Source organism: Diceros bicornis, chromosome 6, assembly GCF_020826845.1.
Source record: "Diceros bicornis minor isolate mBicDic1 chromosome 6, mDicBic1.mat.cur, whole genome shotgun sequence".
NCBI lineage: Eukaryota > Metazoa > Chordata > Mammalia > Perissodactyla > Rhinocerotidae > Diceros > Diceros bicornis.
In genome coordinates, this window is record NC_080745.1 from 5,137,197 (window position 1) to 5,152,911 (window position 15,715).

General features: G+C 44.9%; 1 protein-coding gene across 1 annotated transcript; it reads left to right on the forward strand.

Moving 5' to 3' along the window:
- Positions 1 to 7,500: 7,500 nt before the first annotated feature.
- DYDC2 (DPY30 domain containing 2) lies at positions 7,501 to 13,029 on the forward strand. The gene is given in 6 exon segments (XM_058542634.1): positions 7,501 to 7,659; positions 7,825 to 7,981; positions 8,346 to 8,468; positions 11,651 to 11,802; positions 11,804 to 11,871; positions 11,874 to 13,029. Coding segments are annotated over 6 exon segments (537 nt in total). The 5' UTR covers positions 7,501 to 7,657; the 3' UTR covers positions 11,909 to 13,029.
- Positions 13,030 to 15,715: the final 2,686 nt, after the last annotated feature.

The following is a 15,715-nucleotide window of genomic DNA, read 5'->3' on the forward strand; positions in this document are numbered from 1 at the left end:
TTTAGAAAATGTCACAATAGTCCACCTCAAAAAAAAAAAAAAAAAGTCCTTGAATCTGCAAGGCCAAAGAACAAAAAAAATTCAACCTTCCAAGAACAGCACCTAAAGCCCCTCACACTCTGGCTCCAGTTTTCTGTCCAGGCTCAGCTCCAGGCATCTCTTCAGCCCCCAGCATATCCTGGGCTCTAATTACACGGAAAATCCTGAAAATTCTGCCATTCTGCTGACCACACCTCGCACATTTGCATCTCCACGACTTTTGCACATGATGATCCCTCACAATCTCTCAAGTTGGCAAATATCTCCTCACCTGCAAGATGTAGATCATCTCTCATTCCCTGAGCTTTCTCAGGCAACATAAAAAAGTTCCTCCTTCCCCAAGCAGCTCACACAGCCCTTGTCACACTACCTGAGCACCGTCTGTACGCACGTCTGTCCTCCCACTAGAAGACAAGCTCCTCTAGCCCCTCAAGGAGGGTTTTAATCACAAGGCTGACACAGCTGGCTCTTTATGGTGGCAAGTGAGAGAGTTCCTCCACTCTCCCAGTAATGTCCCAGTCTATTCAGTTATGAAGATGGACAAGAATAATCTTAGACCAGACTTTTTTAAAAAAGAAATGTAGCAACCACTATATCTCAGGTTTAAAAAACTGATCACCCTCAAATTACCCTTATGGAATCCAGACTCCGATGAAATACAATCATTAACAAATATATAATGAGTACCTACTGTATGTCAGGCATGAGCAATTATTGGGGATACAATGCCAGTGTGTCCAGACCTGTCCCTGGACAAATGCACCTAACATTCTGCATAAAAGTTCAGAAACAATGACCTCCTGAGGTTCATCCATAGACCCCAATACTGCTCTCTCTCATACAATGGTGGTGAGAGTACAACATGACATAACTCCTTTGGAGGGAAATTTGACAATATCTAGAAAATTACATATGATTTACCCTTTGACCCATCAATCTCATTTCTGGGCTCCTATCTTGAAAAAATATGAAGTGATATATGCAAATGGTTATTTTGCACCATTGTTTAGAAAAACTAAAATGGAACCCCATCCCAATGTTCATCATTAGGGGACTGATGAAATACAGCAACACAATGGATTATTGCACGGATATATAATAATGAGAATGAGGAGAATCTCTAACACAGGGGGTGATCTCTAGGATATAGTGTGAAGTGGAAAAAGCAAGGTGCAGAAACTGTACATAGGATGCCATCTTCCGTGATAGCAACAGCAGCGGGGAAAGCAATGTCTACGTGTGTACACATAAATGTAGTCATAAAAACTCTCAAAGCTGAACGCTGGCACAAATGAACCTAATTCCCTATCAAGCTAGCATTGGTGTCTCAATGACATAGAGAAAAGAATTATTACAACTGAGTTTGCAACACAGTTATCTTCACTGTACTTCTTCACTGGGATATGCTCTAAAGACAAAAATAACTACACTGACATCTCAGTGTCATTAGAAGCGGAGTAACGTAAAAAATGAATAGCCTCCTGCTGCTCCAGAAAGATAACACATAGCAAGGGGATAATACAGAGGAAAGGGGAACCTCTGGCCCAGGAGTAGGGCCCCATCCAGGGTCCGTCTCAGACGCTGCATCCCATTATCAGCGGGATCCCGGGGAGGCTCCTTATCTCACCTGGCATGTTTCCTGTCCATGAAATGGTAATAATACCCATCTCACAAGATTGTTGTAAGGAATGTTATCCGTCATACACACCAACAGGCATCTTGGCTCAACATCAGTAAGCCTCTTCTCACAGAAACAAGCCTGGAGAAGCTGTCACAAGAAAGAGACGTCCCTGGCCCATTCTTGGGAGAAAGCTGGCCAGCCGAGTGGGAAAGGAGAGGATCTGGGTAGGGTTGCCAGATTTAGCAAATAAAAATACACGACGCCCAGTTAAACTTGAATTTCAGATAAATAACGAATGATCTATATTATACTATACTTGTACTACAAAGTTATTCCTTACTTATCTGAAACTCAAATTTAACTGGGCGTCCCGTATTTTATCCGGCAACCCTCGATTCGGGACGCTCAGCTTCCTTTTCCCATCTCGGGTCCGCGGAAGGAGGTCCGGCCCTCCAGCAGGCGCTGCGCCGCTCGCCCCCGAGGAGGAGGAAGAGGAACCGCCGACGCGCCCGCGGAGCCTCCGGCGCTGAACTGACCGCGGCCGGCTCCGGAACGTCGCCCGAGCGCCACACCACTCACCAGGTCCAACGGCCAAACCGGCCTGCGCCGCCAGAGCCCGGCCGAGCGCTAGGAACCCTTCTTCCCAACCCGCGCCTGCGTTCAGGAGGCCACGCCCGACGCGCGCACGCGCCCTCCTCCCGCGAGCCGCGTCCCGTCGCTAGGCAACGAGCACGCGCACCTCGGGTGCCAGAGATGCCCCCAGAGAGGAGAGGGCGCGCGGGCGGGTGAGCGGAGGGCGCCGAGGAGGGAGCCGAGGAGAGAACGTGCCCCCAGAGAGGAGGGGGCACGTGGGTGGATGAGCGGAGGGGGCCGAGGGGAGAACGCGCCTCAGCGAGGAGGGGTCGCGACAGAGAGGAGGGAGCAAGAGGGTGGGTGAGCAGAGACATGCAGCCTAGAGGCTGTGAGGAGGGGGCAACGGAAAAGAGGAATTGATGGGATGGTTAGGCCAGTGCGCACTGGGAAGGATAAAGGGGCAGCTGGCTCTTGGGAGCAACGTCAAAGAGCTACAGTCGGTGAAGGGCGGGACACCCTCACAGCCAGGGGCGGAGGAGACTGCCCCGAGTGCCCGATGGCCCGGTATTTTCACTACTCAGCACCTTTGCACTTGCTGGCGACCTCTGCTTGGTTCCTTTTAGAACCAACTCAGGTGGGCCCCCCGCCCCCCCCCAGATAGTTGTATGTCATAGCTGCACATCCTTCTAGTTGCTGTATGTGGGACGTGGCCTCAGCATGGCCAGAGAAGTGGTGTGTTGTTGTACACCTGGGATCTGAACCCCAGACCGCCAGCAGCCGAGCTAGCGCGCTTAACCGCTAAGCCACGGGGGGGGGGGGGGGGGGGGGGGGGGGGGGGGGGGGCTCTCCCATGTTCTGTTTTAATTTATGTGCCGGGCATTGCGGGGCAGGAGAAGCCTAGCTAGACATTGGTTGAGGTGGTGAGTGCCAGAGTGGGCACAGACAGGCGGAAAGGAGCAGGAGCTCTTGCCTCTGCTCACGAGCGGCAGAGTCTCCTCTGATTACATCAGGAATATTTATGGATCACCTAGGTCTGCCTGGCACTTGGAATATGGTGTGGACAAAGACAATCACCGTGCTTATTGCCCTACTTACTGAGTGCGAGCCTGTGAACAAGGAGGACCAGTGTAAGCAGACCTTCAGAGGAGGTCTGGGAAACTCCAAAAAATAGCCCCTTCCCCTTGTGAATGTGCCCTGAGTTTGTGGGGAGTGGCTGTAAAAGGCATCCCTTTGCCCCCTCCCTCTCCAGGCCTCAGGTTGTGGCTCTGTTATTCTGGCTCTACTGTCTTTGCATCCTCTAAGTAATTGTTAGGTCAGCATATTTCATGGAGGCCATTGTTGGAAATATGCAATTTAGAGCAGATGCTTTTTCCAGGAAGGGTTTGTGACACCTACACAGTGTGGCAGCCGCCCAAGGACTGGGAGTGGAGCGGCTTCCTTGGAATGCAGAGTTGGGGATTGCACCCCCTGGGAAGGGCAGTTCTACAGTGACAGAGGCAAAGTGGATCTGTAACTGTGAATCCCCCCCCCCCGGGGGGGTGGATTTTATTAAAATGCAGACTCTGAATCTGTAGCTCTGTGGTGGGACCTGAGAATCTGTGTTTCAGCAAGCCCCTAGGTGATGCGGTGCTGCTGATCATGGACCACACTTTGAGTAAAAGGGGTGGAGAAGGTTATCTGGGCACACTGGTTCAGCTGGGCCACAGATTGGCAGAAGGAGACATCACGCACCCCCATCCCCATCCTCCACCATTATCCCAAATTTAGTGGCTTTAAACACACTTTTATTCTCTTACAATTTCTGAAGGCAGAAATCCAAAATGAGTCTTACAGGGCTAAAACTAAAATGTCAGCAGGGCTGGTTCCTTCTGGAGGCTCTCGGGAAGAATCCATTTCCTTCCCTTTTCCAGCTTCTAGAGGCCACCACACTCCTTGGCTCATGGCTCTGAACCACATCACCTTTTCTCCCTCTTCTTCTGTCATCACATCTCCCTCTTCTCTGTCTGACTTTACTGTGTCCCTCTTATAAAGACCCTTGTGATTGATTACATTGTTCCTACCTGGATAGTCCAGTATAATCTCCTCAAATGAAAATCCTTAATCACATCTGCAAAGTCCGTTGTGTTGTATAAATTAACATATTTCATGAGTTCCAAGTGTTAGGACTTAGACACCTTTGGGAGCCCTTATTCAGCCCTACCACACTGTATTTCCTAGGAAAAATTCACACTTAGGCATATTTCAATTACCAAAACCAGGGAATTTAACCTTGATGCAATTCTATTATGTACTCTACAATTCACAGTCAGTTTTCCCAGCAACATCCTTTATAGAATTCTTTTTTTCTGGTCCAGGTCCAACCAGGATGAGGTTTTGCATGTAGTTGTTAGGCCTGTTTAGGCTCCTTGGACCTGGAATGGTTCCTCATCTCTTTTTGTCTTTCAGGATCTTGACATTTTTAAAAGCACAGGCCAATTGCAGACTGTCTCTCAATTTGGCTTTATTTGATGTTTCCTCAATTAGATTCAAGTTTTGCATTTGGGGCAGGAATCCACAGAAATGTATCATGTCCCACTAAAAAGTGCTTCCCATCAGGAGACATGTGATGTCACTTTGTCCCTTTACTAGTGATGTTTAGTCTGATCACTTGGTCAAGGTTGTGTTGGCCAAGTTTTACAAAACACCGTAACGTTTCTGTATTTCCTTTTGGAATTGCAGTAGTTCCCCCCTTATCTGCGGTTTCCTTTTGCATGGTTTCGGTTGCTCACAGTCAACCGCAGTCCAAAAATATTAAATGGAAAATTCCAGAAATAATTAATAAGTTTTAAATTGCCTGCTTGTTCTGAGTAGCGTGATGAAATTTTACGCCATCTCGCACTGTCCTGCCCGGGACGTGAATCATCACTTTGTCCGTGTATCCACTCTGTATGCTACCTGCCCATCAGTCACTTAGTAGCCGTCTCAGTTACCAGATTGACTGTCTCGGTATCGCAGTGCTTGTGTTCAAGTAACCTTTATTTTACTTAACAATGGCCCCAAATCACGAGAGTAGTGATGCTGGCAATTCAGATATGCCAAAGAGAAGCCATAAGGTGCTTCCCTTAAGTGAAAAGTTGAAAGTTCTTGACTTGAAAGAAAAAAAAAAAGCGTATGCTGAGGACACTAAGATCTATGGTAACATTTATTACAGTATTATTATAATTGTTCTATTTTACTATTAGTTATTGTTGTTAATCTCTTACTGTGTCTAATTTATAAATTAAACTTTATCATAGGTATGTATGCGTAGGAAAAAACATAGTATATATGGGGGTTGGTACTATCCTCGGTTTCAGGCATCCACTGGGGTCTTGGAGCATATCACCTGTGGTTAAGGGGGCCTTACTGCAATACATAATTTGTGGGGAGAGACTTTGAGACTGTATAAATATCCTCTTTGTCAAATATTCTCCAAGTTTTAGCACTCATTGATGATTCTGGCTTGGTTCAGTTATACTATGATGGTTACAAAATGGTGATGCTTTTTTGTGTGTGTGTGAAGATGATCAGCCCTGAGCTAACATCCATGCCAATCCTCCTCTTTTTGCTGAGGAAGATGGGGCCTGGGCTAACATCTGTGCCCATCTTCCTCCACTTTATATGGGAGGCCGCCACAGCATGGCCTGACAAGCGGTGCATCGGTGCACGCCTGGGATCCGAACCCCAGGCCACCAGCAGTGGAGCGTGCGCTCTTAACCATTACGCCACAGGGCTGGTCCCCAAAATGGTGATTTTTTTTTTTTTTTTTTTTTTTTTGTGAGGAGATCAGCCCTGAGCTAACATCCGCCAATCCTCCTCCTTTTTTGCTGAGGAAGACGGCCCTGGGCTAACATCGGTGCCTATCTTCCTCCACTTTATATGGGACGCCGCCACAGCATGGCTTACCAAGCAGTGCGTCGGTGCGCGCCCGGGATCCGAACCAGCGAACCCCGGGCCGCCGCAGCGGAGCGCGCGCACTTAACCGCTTGCGCCACCGGGCCGGCCCCATGGTGATTTTTTTTTTAACTCCACTATTCTTCTCACATCTATTACTTGGCAGTCTACTTTAAGAAAGGACTTTCCTTCTCTCCCATTCATTTATTTATTATATGGACTCCTGGTTTCTTATTTTATTCGATCAGTTATTATCCATTACAGGCATTATTTATTTTGATGGTCAAATTGCCCCAGACTTGGGTGGTAGCAGCCGCCTTCAAGCTGTCTCCTGTGTCCCCGACCACTTTATTTTTCAGCATTGTCATACTTGCTGGGACAACAAAATGTTCCAGGCTTATTGGACTTTTCTTGCCCCACCCTGGGAATTAGCCCTGTCTCCAGGGAGCCTTGAGTCCTCTTAAGTAGTGAAGGCTACTTAAAAACAAGTTCTGTGCACACAGGGTGCTCGTTGCTACTCAGGTGTTTTTGCTCTTAGATCTTTGCAGTGGAAAGAGCTAGGAAATTTCTTTTTTGAGCTAGGAAAATTTTTTTCTGTATTCGTATCTATCCATCTATCTTTCCTCCCTTAAACTTAAAAAGGCCTCCAGAAAATGTTAAGACTGGATCTGAGCCTTTATTATTCACTTTATTATTAGCTCTTTTGGGGTTAAAATATATGAACTTCGGGAATATGGAGTTGGTCAGGCACGGCCCGGTGCTAGGCCATTTCACATCACAGTCTTCCACTGTGATAGCTAATGTTTGTTAGACACTCTGTGCCAGGCTAAGTGCTTTATATGTATTTATTATCTGTTTTCATCTTCACAATTATGAGGTACATACTTTTGTTGTTCTGTTCTACAGGTGAGAAAACCGAGGCTCAGAGAGACTGGGTGACTTGCTGAAGATCACACAGCTAATAAAGGGAGCCCCAGGACTGGAACTTGGTCTGTCTGATCCTGGAGTCTGCATCCACACTGCTGCACCACGCTGCACTCCTGACTTATGGTCTGACTCAGGCTGCATTGCCTCCAGCCCTTGAAATCTGATTAATAGTAAATCCAAGGGCATCAACTCATCAACTCAAACTAAAGTAATTTCTTGCTTAAGCAACAGAGGGTAGAATGTTGTGTTCAGTGCTGGCAGAGCCCCTGACCAGCAGTAGCTGCGGTGCCACCATTTCCCCTCGCTCTCCTCCCCGGGGCCTCTCAGCAGTGCCTTGTGAAATAAATAAGCCGATCTTATCTGTGTCATAGATGACTGTAGCTTCCACCCTCACAATAGTACAGCTTGCTGGACCTCCTGCTTGCTGCTGTTTTCTCCTTACTCAAGGGTAGGAATGTGTGGGTCAGTGGAGGCCTCAGCCACCCTTAACCACCAATATATCGAGCTGCTCTCAGGCCTGATGACCCCTAGGATCTATGGTCTCAGCTGGGACAGCTGGAGAGTTTCAGAAAACAGTCCGTTTAAATGTAAGAGCTATTGGCAAGTATGCATTTATTGGTTCTTTTGGGAAGGACGGGATCCAGAAGCATCTCATGTGTGTCCTGAAATGAATCTGAATTGGTTAGAATATGTCTATTTTTAAAATCAGCTAAATTTTTAAAATAGTGTGACTCTGTTTTGACGTTTCCCAGGCCTACAAGGATGGAAACTGATTACCTGAGGAGGTGCTTTGGAAACTGCCTGGCCCAGGCACTCGCCGAGGTGGCAAAGGTTCGGCCCAGCGACCCCATAGAGTACCTGGCTCACCGGCTTTATCATTACAGGAAAACCGCTAAAGCAAAAGAAGAGGTGTGTGTGCACTGGGTCGGCTTGGGGAGGGCTTTCCTGCCTTCCCAGAGTAATCTCAAATCCAAGGCAGGATTCCAGAGCTGGCCTGTGGGGTTTCTTGGTTTATTCAACTTGCGAGCATTACACAGGTCCAGATGTCCCCAAGGTGTGGGGAGTCTGGCGGCTGAAGAGGGAATCCAACTCAGAGGACTTGTGGAGTTGGTGGGTTTGGAGCTACTAACAGGCTAAAGCTGGTTACAGGAGCAAACTCAGGAGGCCTGAAGGGCCCGGGGCCTAGGTCTGTCCCGGTGAGGGACATGCTTCCCAGCGTGTCATCAGGTCACGCTTCCCGCTGACCTGATGCGACTCTGTCGCATCACCCCAGGAGAGGCAAGAGAAGATCCAGGTGAAGGGACAAGATGATAATCACCCCAAAGAAAGAGAAGTAACAGAAATGCTAAAGCAAGAAGAGTGTCAGATTCCACAGAGGTGTGAAAAGTATCCCGAGGTAGGAAGGAGGAGCTCAGCCCTGGGCACACGCATCCCAGGATGAACACCAGGACATCCACAGGCCCACCGGCCGCGGTGGAGAGCGCATGCAGCTCCCAGAGCCTACTTTTCCCTTCGTAGTTATATGTTTGTATGTAAACCAATCCTATTGACAGTCCTTGTCAATGAAAAAGGAAAATGTTTAAAGGCAATTCCAGCAGCCGGCCCTGTGGCTAGCGGTTAAGTGTGCGCACTCTGCTGCTGGTGGCCCGGGTTCCAATCCTGGGCATGGACTGACGCACCACTTGTCAGGCCATGCTGCGATGGCCTCTCACATAAAGTGGAGGAAGATGGGCACGGATGTTAGCTCAGGGGCAATCTTCCTCAGCAAAAAAGAGGTGGATTGGCATGGATGTTAGCTCAGAGCTGATCTTCCTTACAAAAAAAAAAGGCAATTCCATTTTAGGTTTTAGGAGATACCTTAGATGTACTGGTTTACAAAATCAGATTTTTTTTTAAATCTGTCACCTGGATCAAATATATTTTCACAGAAGATCCTGTGAGCTGTTTTCAAAAATTATTCAATATTTTTCAGAAACCAAATATGGTTATCAGTATGTACTTCAGGCATATTATTTTATTTATTACATACTATTTATTTATGTATCAAGCCACAGAGGCCTCCTGTGTGATGCTGTAATATGGTCATGAATTATTCACTTGAGATAGTTGGAAACAACTGTGTATTCATTAGTTTGACAAGCATATCTTTTATCTCCCACAATTTTTGCTACAATCTTCTGAAAAATGTCTTAGGTCATTTTGTGCTTTCTACAAAATATGTGATACCTGGATAGGGAATTGACTTTCTGGGCTTGATACCTGACATCTTTTTAATTATCACTATGTCCTGTGCATTAAAATCTTTAATGCAGTCTTGTACAATTCACCAGCTTTTGCTAGTCTCCAAAGCCAGCTTTGGTTAAGACATGAAAATATTAAGCTTATGTACATCTATACTAATGCTCAGCTTCCTTCATAATTAATAGATTTATTTTTTAAGTCTGTATGTTTTATAAGTAAATTAAATCTAAAGAAAAGTCATTTCATACCACTGTTCGACAGTAGTCTAAAGGAACTCTCGCTCAGGAATAATTCCTTCTTTGAATAGTTTTTGGAGATGGTAGAGGCAAGATCATTAAGCAAAAGTTGTCATCACCTTGCTGCCCTCTAATCCTTTTCTAACATCTGCTTCACTGTTAATAGAAATAGAAATGCGTAAGGCAGGGAAAGACTCCCAAAACTCCACCCTGGTTTATGGTACCTTCATTAGAGAAAGCTTTGCTTGCATCAGTATTTTGAATTGTCCCTTTGTGCTGTACTCAGGTTTTACACCCTGTAGCAATATTCCTTAGCGGGATCTAGATGAGTAGAATGTATGCTATTCTTTTGCCAAGTGTAAGACAGAGGTAATTGTAAGGGAAGATGAGAAACAAGAGCCAGCATGATACCTGGGCTATGTGCAAGTTCTCAGTTTTAGGAAAGAGTTCACAAGTGCATTGTGGTGATGAAAATTGATTCCCTTTGTTAGAAGGAAACAAAGAGAACCCAAGAGTGATCTAAAACAAAGCTGAATTGATGGCTTACCTGGCAAGGGAGAGCCATGTCATTCAGGTGCAAGTTACTCTCCTAGTACAAATTGAAAGAGCTAGGTAAGTGCAAAAAGGTGGAGGTACGTCAAATAAGATGCAATTCTGCATTCTGGTTTCTTGTTGGCTAAAGGTGAATTGCAAACTACTCCACCAGATTTTGTGTCACTAGTGCTGTAAAACCTGGTGTCAAATAGGCCCAGGATGGGTTGCATAAGATTTCCCTAGGCCTGCTGATTGAGCTGATGGGCTTATATGCACATACTCAGAGCTTTGCATGATTTTCCTTCATATCTTAAAGCCATCATTGCTTGCATATACCTGAAGAAAGTCTTTGAGGCAACCCAGATTGAATACTACTGGCCCAGTGGATGTGTCAAAAGAGGAGTAGAAACAGAGCACTGTGTGTGGCGGAGAGCATATCCAATTACAGGAATCAAGAAGAGATTCACAGAGGAGGTGGCATTTGAGTCAGACCTGGAAAAAAGCTAACAAAAGTTGCGCTTGTATTGTTTTCTCTTCATTAAGCAGAGGCAGCTTTGAATAAGTAAACCATAATTCAGTTTCTAAGTGTGAAAGCAATCTCTTTGTTTATAAAGATCTGAGCCATATAGAAATATATTTTTATAGAATCAATACATATATTTGCTGCATAGACTCATAACACTTTGAAGTTAGAAGGGTCTTAGAGATCATGTGGACAAGTACTTCACAGACCTGTCTGCACTGCCCCACAGGGCCCACTGTAGAATGGACTTCTGGGACTTCAGGGCAAAGATGGGAGTAGAGGCGACCAGTAGAGCTTAAGCTGCAAGGATCCCACCTCCACCAGGGCCTGCCATTACGTGGATGCTAGACTGCTTGACAGTGTCTCATAGGTCACTGAAGCTGGGCTCATTTTTTCAATCTTTTTTCCTCTTTGCTTCAGTCTGGGTAATTTCTATTGCTCTGTCGTCAAGTTTACTGACCCTTTGTCCTACAGTGCCCACTATCCTAGTTAGGGATTCAGTGAATTTTTTCATTTCAGATGTTATACTTTTCAATTCTAGAGTTTCTATCTGGTTCCTTTCTATAATTTCCATTTTCTGTGCTGATGTGCCCTATCTTTTCACTCATTATGTCTATTTTTCTTCTTTAAATTGTTCAAAATATTTATAATAGCTATTTTGAGTCCTTATCTACCAATTTCATCATCTTTGTCATTTTGGGGTGTCTAGTTATTAAATACTTTTTCTCTAGATTATGGTTTACATTTTCCTACTTTGTCAATGTCTAGTAATTATTATTTGTATGCTGAACATTGTGGATGATACTTTGTAAGAGTCTAGATGCTGCTGTTTTCCTGTAAAAGGCGTTGAGTTTTGTTCTGGCAGACAGTGACATTATTGGTGACTCATCCTGATCCTATCAGGTTTTTGTTTTATGCTTTCCTAGAGCAGATATGTTTCAGTTTTGTTCTTAGTCTTGGGCATGAAAATGTCAATATTGTGTCCTTATCGAGTGTGTTTTAGTCTCTGCTAATGGCTCTTTTGCTTTTTTGTTTTCTGTTTAGTCACTGATTTCTGTAGCTCGTTCCACAGAGAAGACCATAGTCATGCAGGAGAATGCAAAACCCCTTGAGAAAGAGGCCTTGAAGCAGGAATCCCTGCCAGGTACTTCCAATATGATTCCAGGAATGTCTCAACAGATTTCTTCAGAGCCATCTTGGCTAGACTGACTGGAACGTCACAACTCCACAGGAAATAAATTACTAGGCTTTTCAGGGTGAAATTGCTCCCAAATGCATTCTGGCTCCAAGTCTCCTTCTTAGGTTATCAAAAGATGGATGATTCTGGAGTTGGCCCGGTGGCATAGCGGTTAAGTGCACGCGTTCCACTTCTGGCTGCCAGGGGTTCGCAGGTTTGGATTCCGGACATGAAGTGACGCACCACTTGTCAAGCGGTGATATAGCGGTGTCCCATATAAAGTAGAGGAAGATGGGCATGGATGTTAGCCCAGGGCCAGTCTTCCTCAGCAAAAAGAGGAGGATTGGCAACAGATGTTAGCTCAGGGCTAATCTTCCTCACAAAAAATATATATGTATATGGATGATTTTACTGATGCTTCTGTCAAAGCTGCAAACTAAGAAATGGCCAGCTAGAAGAGTTCCTACGTGAAGGTGATAACTATGCAGATTAAAGCTAGGTTTGAGTGGCTGTGGAAGGAGGTGTCTGCAGTGACTCTCCAGCCCAAGTTCTGTGCTGATAGGCTTGAAAACCCTGAATCGTGTAAGATTTGAACTAGTTATAGGATAAAATAAACTAATAATAAGGATTTAAAATAAGTAACCAAATGGATGAGACTTTTTCCTCGTTTTGTCATTTTTTTGGAGACCAGACCCAGACCGTGAAAATACATCCATCTCACGTGTTCATGTCTTAACTTCAACTGCACTTTGCAGTCAGACCCCCTCAGAGTGTTCACACATGTTTTGGAGTGTACCTGTGTCACTGAAAACATCTATTTTGAAACAGCTCCAGTGACAGTAAAACTCAAAAGTTTGAAAAAGATTTTTTTCAATTATTTCCTATCTGTATTCATTCAAATATCATCTATATGCTGATGGCTTCAGATTTATATCTTGATAATCAAGATTCCTTTGAGTGGGAGAGTGGCAAAATGGGTGAAGGAGGTCAAAAGGTACAAACTTCCAGTTATAAAATAAATAAATCACTATAGTTAATGATACTGTGTTGCATATTTGAAAGTTGCTTGGAGTAAATCTTAAAAGTTGTCATCATAAGAAGAAAACATTCTGTAACTACGGTGACAGATGTTAACTAGACTTATTGTGGTCACCATTTTGCAGTAAATATAAATATCAAAGCATTATGTTGTACACCTGAAACTAATATGATGTATGTCAATTATACCTCAATTAAAAAAAAGATTTCCTTGAACTTGCCTGCCTGCTTGACGCCTCTAGTTGGATGACCAGTGGACATCGCAAACGTACCTGATCCAAATAGAATCCCGGATGTCCTCTCTGAACCAGTTTCCCTCCATTATTCTGTGTGCTCAGGTCAAAACTCTTAGTGTCATCCTCAACTCCACTCTCCTTTTGGTCACCCTACATCTGGTCTGTTGGCTTTCTATTTAAAATAAAGCCAGAATTCAACCACTTGAATGCCCAAGCCACCATCATCTTTTGCCTAGATTATTACACTAGCCTGTTAACTGGTCTCCCTTCTTCTGCCCTTGACCTTATTCAGTCTCAACACTAAAGCCAGGATGATCTTGGTAAAACATAAGTCAGATCACGTCTAATGAGCGGCTTCTTGTCTCAGTGACAGAAACATTCAAGGCCCTTGAATGACCTCCCAGACTCTATAAGATCTGATTCCCATCACGTTTTTACTCTCCATCTTGTTCTCTCCACTCCAGCCACACTGACCCCTTGTTGTTCAAACACACCAAGCATGGTCCCACCTCAGAACTTTTGCTTTCTCTTCTCTCTGCTTGGAATTCTCCCATCCCCCAACAGCCCTCAATTTCTGCAGATTCTCTCTTCCTTCAGGTCTTTATTCAAGAATCACCTTTTCAGTGAGGCCTTTTCTGGCCATCCTATCTACACTTCCTATATATATATATACACATCCTATGTATACTGCCACCCACATTTCATACTTTCTTCCCTTCCATGAAGGCAGGAATTTTATGTTTACTTTGGTATCCCCATCACCTAAAACAGTGCCTGGCACTCAAGAGGCACCCAATAAATATTTGCTAAATAAGTGAATGAAGGAGGTGAACAAGGGCTGGAAATTCATAGCAGACGTGAAAATGGCAAGCTAGCCAGTTTTGATTGGCACAAGGATTAGTCTGCAATTCCACAGCCTGACCCCTTCCTCCAGTCCAGGACTGGCTACATGATATGCAGGGCCCAGGACAAAATGAAAGTGCAGGCTTCCTTGTTCGAAAATTATTATGTATTTCATTATGATGACAGCAGAGCATTAAACAAGGTGTGCTGCCCTTCCAAATGCAGGCCCTGTGCAGCTGCACAGGTCATACACTCATGAGGCCATCCCTGCTCCTGCCGGAGCTGCTGCCCATGTGGAATATCTATGATGGGGCCTTGTCTTCCCCAACCATGAGGTCAGGACTTAGGATGGGCAGCTCTTAGGTCACACCACTATACACTTAAGGGTGGGTGAGATCTCCCCTGGCCTTCCAGGGCACACACACACGTCAATCCAAGGCAGCGCAGGCAGTCCCACACATGCCAAGCGTAAGGAAAATGCTCAGAGCTTTGGAACCAACCCACTGCTCCCACAGTGTCCCCTCTTTGTCTCATGGGTGTGGTTGGCTAACCCAGGTCAGAGATGGGAATGGGCTCTCCTCAGAGCCCCGGAGAGTGAAAGGAGTCCCAACCACCATTCATGGACATTATGATATGAACAGGCTGCTGTAGGCTAGCCTAGTAACCTAATACCATTTAGAATGGTGTTTCTATGGAAAATGCTTTCTTGTTCCAGGACAAGAGAGGTAAAGCATGTTATAGACAATAATTCATTTTAATGTTGGGGATTGCCTGTCTAGAATGCTATTCATTTACCCAATGCACTGTACTGCCCTCACATAATGTAAGAAATAATTTAAAAGTAAAGTCAAGAGAATTTGTTCACTAAACAGGATGAAGAGGGTGGAGGCGGAGGAAATCCAAGATGGCCACCAGATTTCTTTTTTGACTCAGTCACATGGGTAGATGGCGGTGGCTTTTCCTGCAATAAACACACAGGAGGAAGAACACGTGTGGGCATGCTAAGTATATAATGCCTGTTAGAGGGACTGACAGGGTGATGTCACAAGGGAGGGTAGCCCAGAGCCACTGCCCCTTCCTCTGAGCCCCAAGAAAGTCCAAAGACCCCAGCCCAGCCCTGGATTTTCTGCAAGATGGCAGAGAAGGGGATGAGATTTGCTGTACATCATCTGAAGGGGCTTCAGAAGGTCTGAATTTCAACTCTGAAAATGGCAAACAGTGTTCATTTCCAAGTTTAACTATTTTAAATATTTGACATCCTGTGGGAGGTACTCTTGGACATTAGAAGATAATAATGCTTAGCTTGTAAAAGCATCATTTCATTTCTCTTCCAGAAGCAAATTTAGCTTCTTAGCTATGTTTTAAAACCAATATTAAAATGGATACACACTGCCTGGTCATAGGACAAGGCCACCTTGGGGTTAGAATGCCATTACAAACATTCCTTAAAATGATTTTCAAGCTCTGCCTGCCATGAGACAGCAGACTCCCTATGGGACTGGCACTCACTGTCCAGGGGCCGGTGTCCACTCCTCCAGTCTACCAAGATCCAGGGACACTCCCAGTCCACCCAGGACATAGAATAGACCCAAGAACTCGGAGGCCAGAAGAATCTCTTCTTACCTTCTTAGACGCTTTAGCTGAAATTGTGTAACATCATAAACATCATGTTTTCTTTAAAATTATAAAATTGAATATGAAATATAAAAGGGACATGGAAACCTAACAGTGTGGTAATATCAATGAAATTGTGAGCTGTTTTAAAGTACATCTAAAAATCACTTTAATACTGTGCTCTCTTCTTTCATTTTTCTG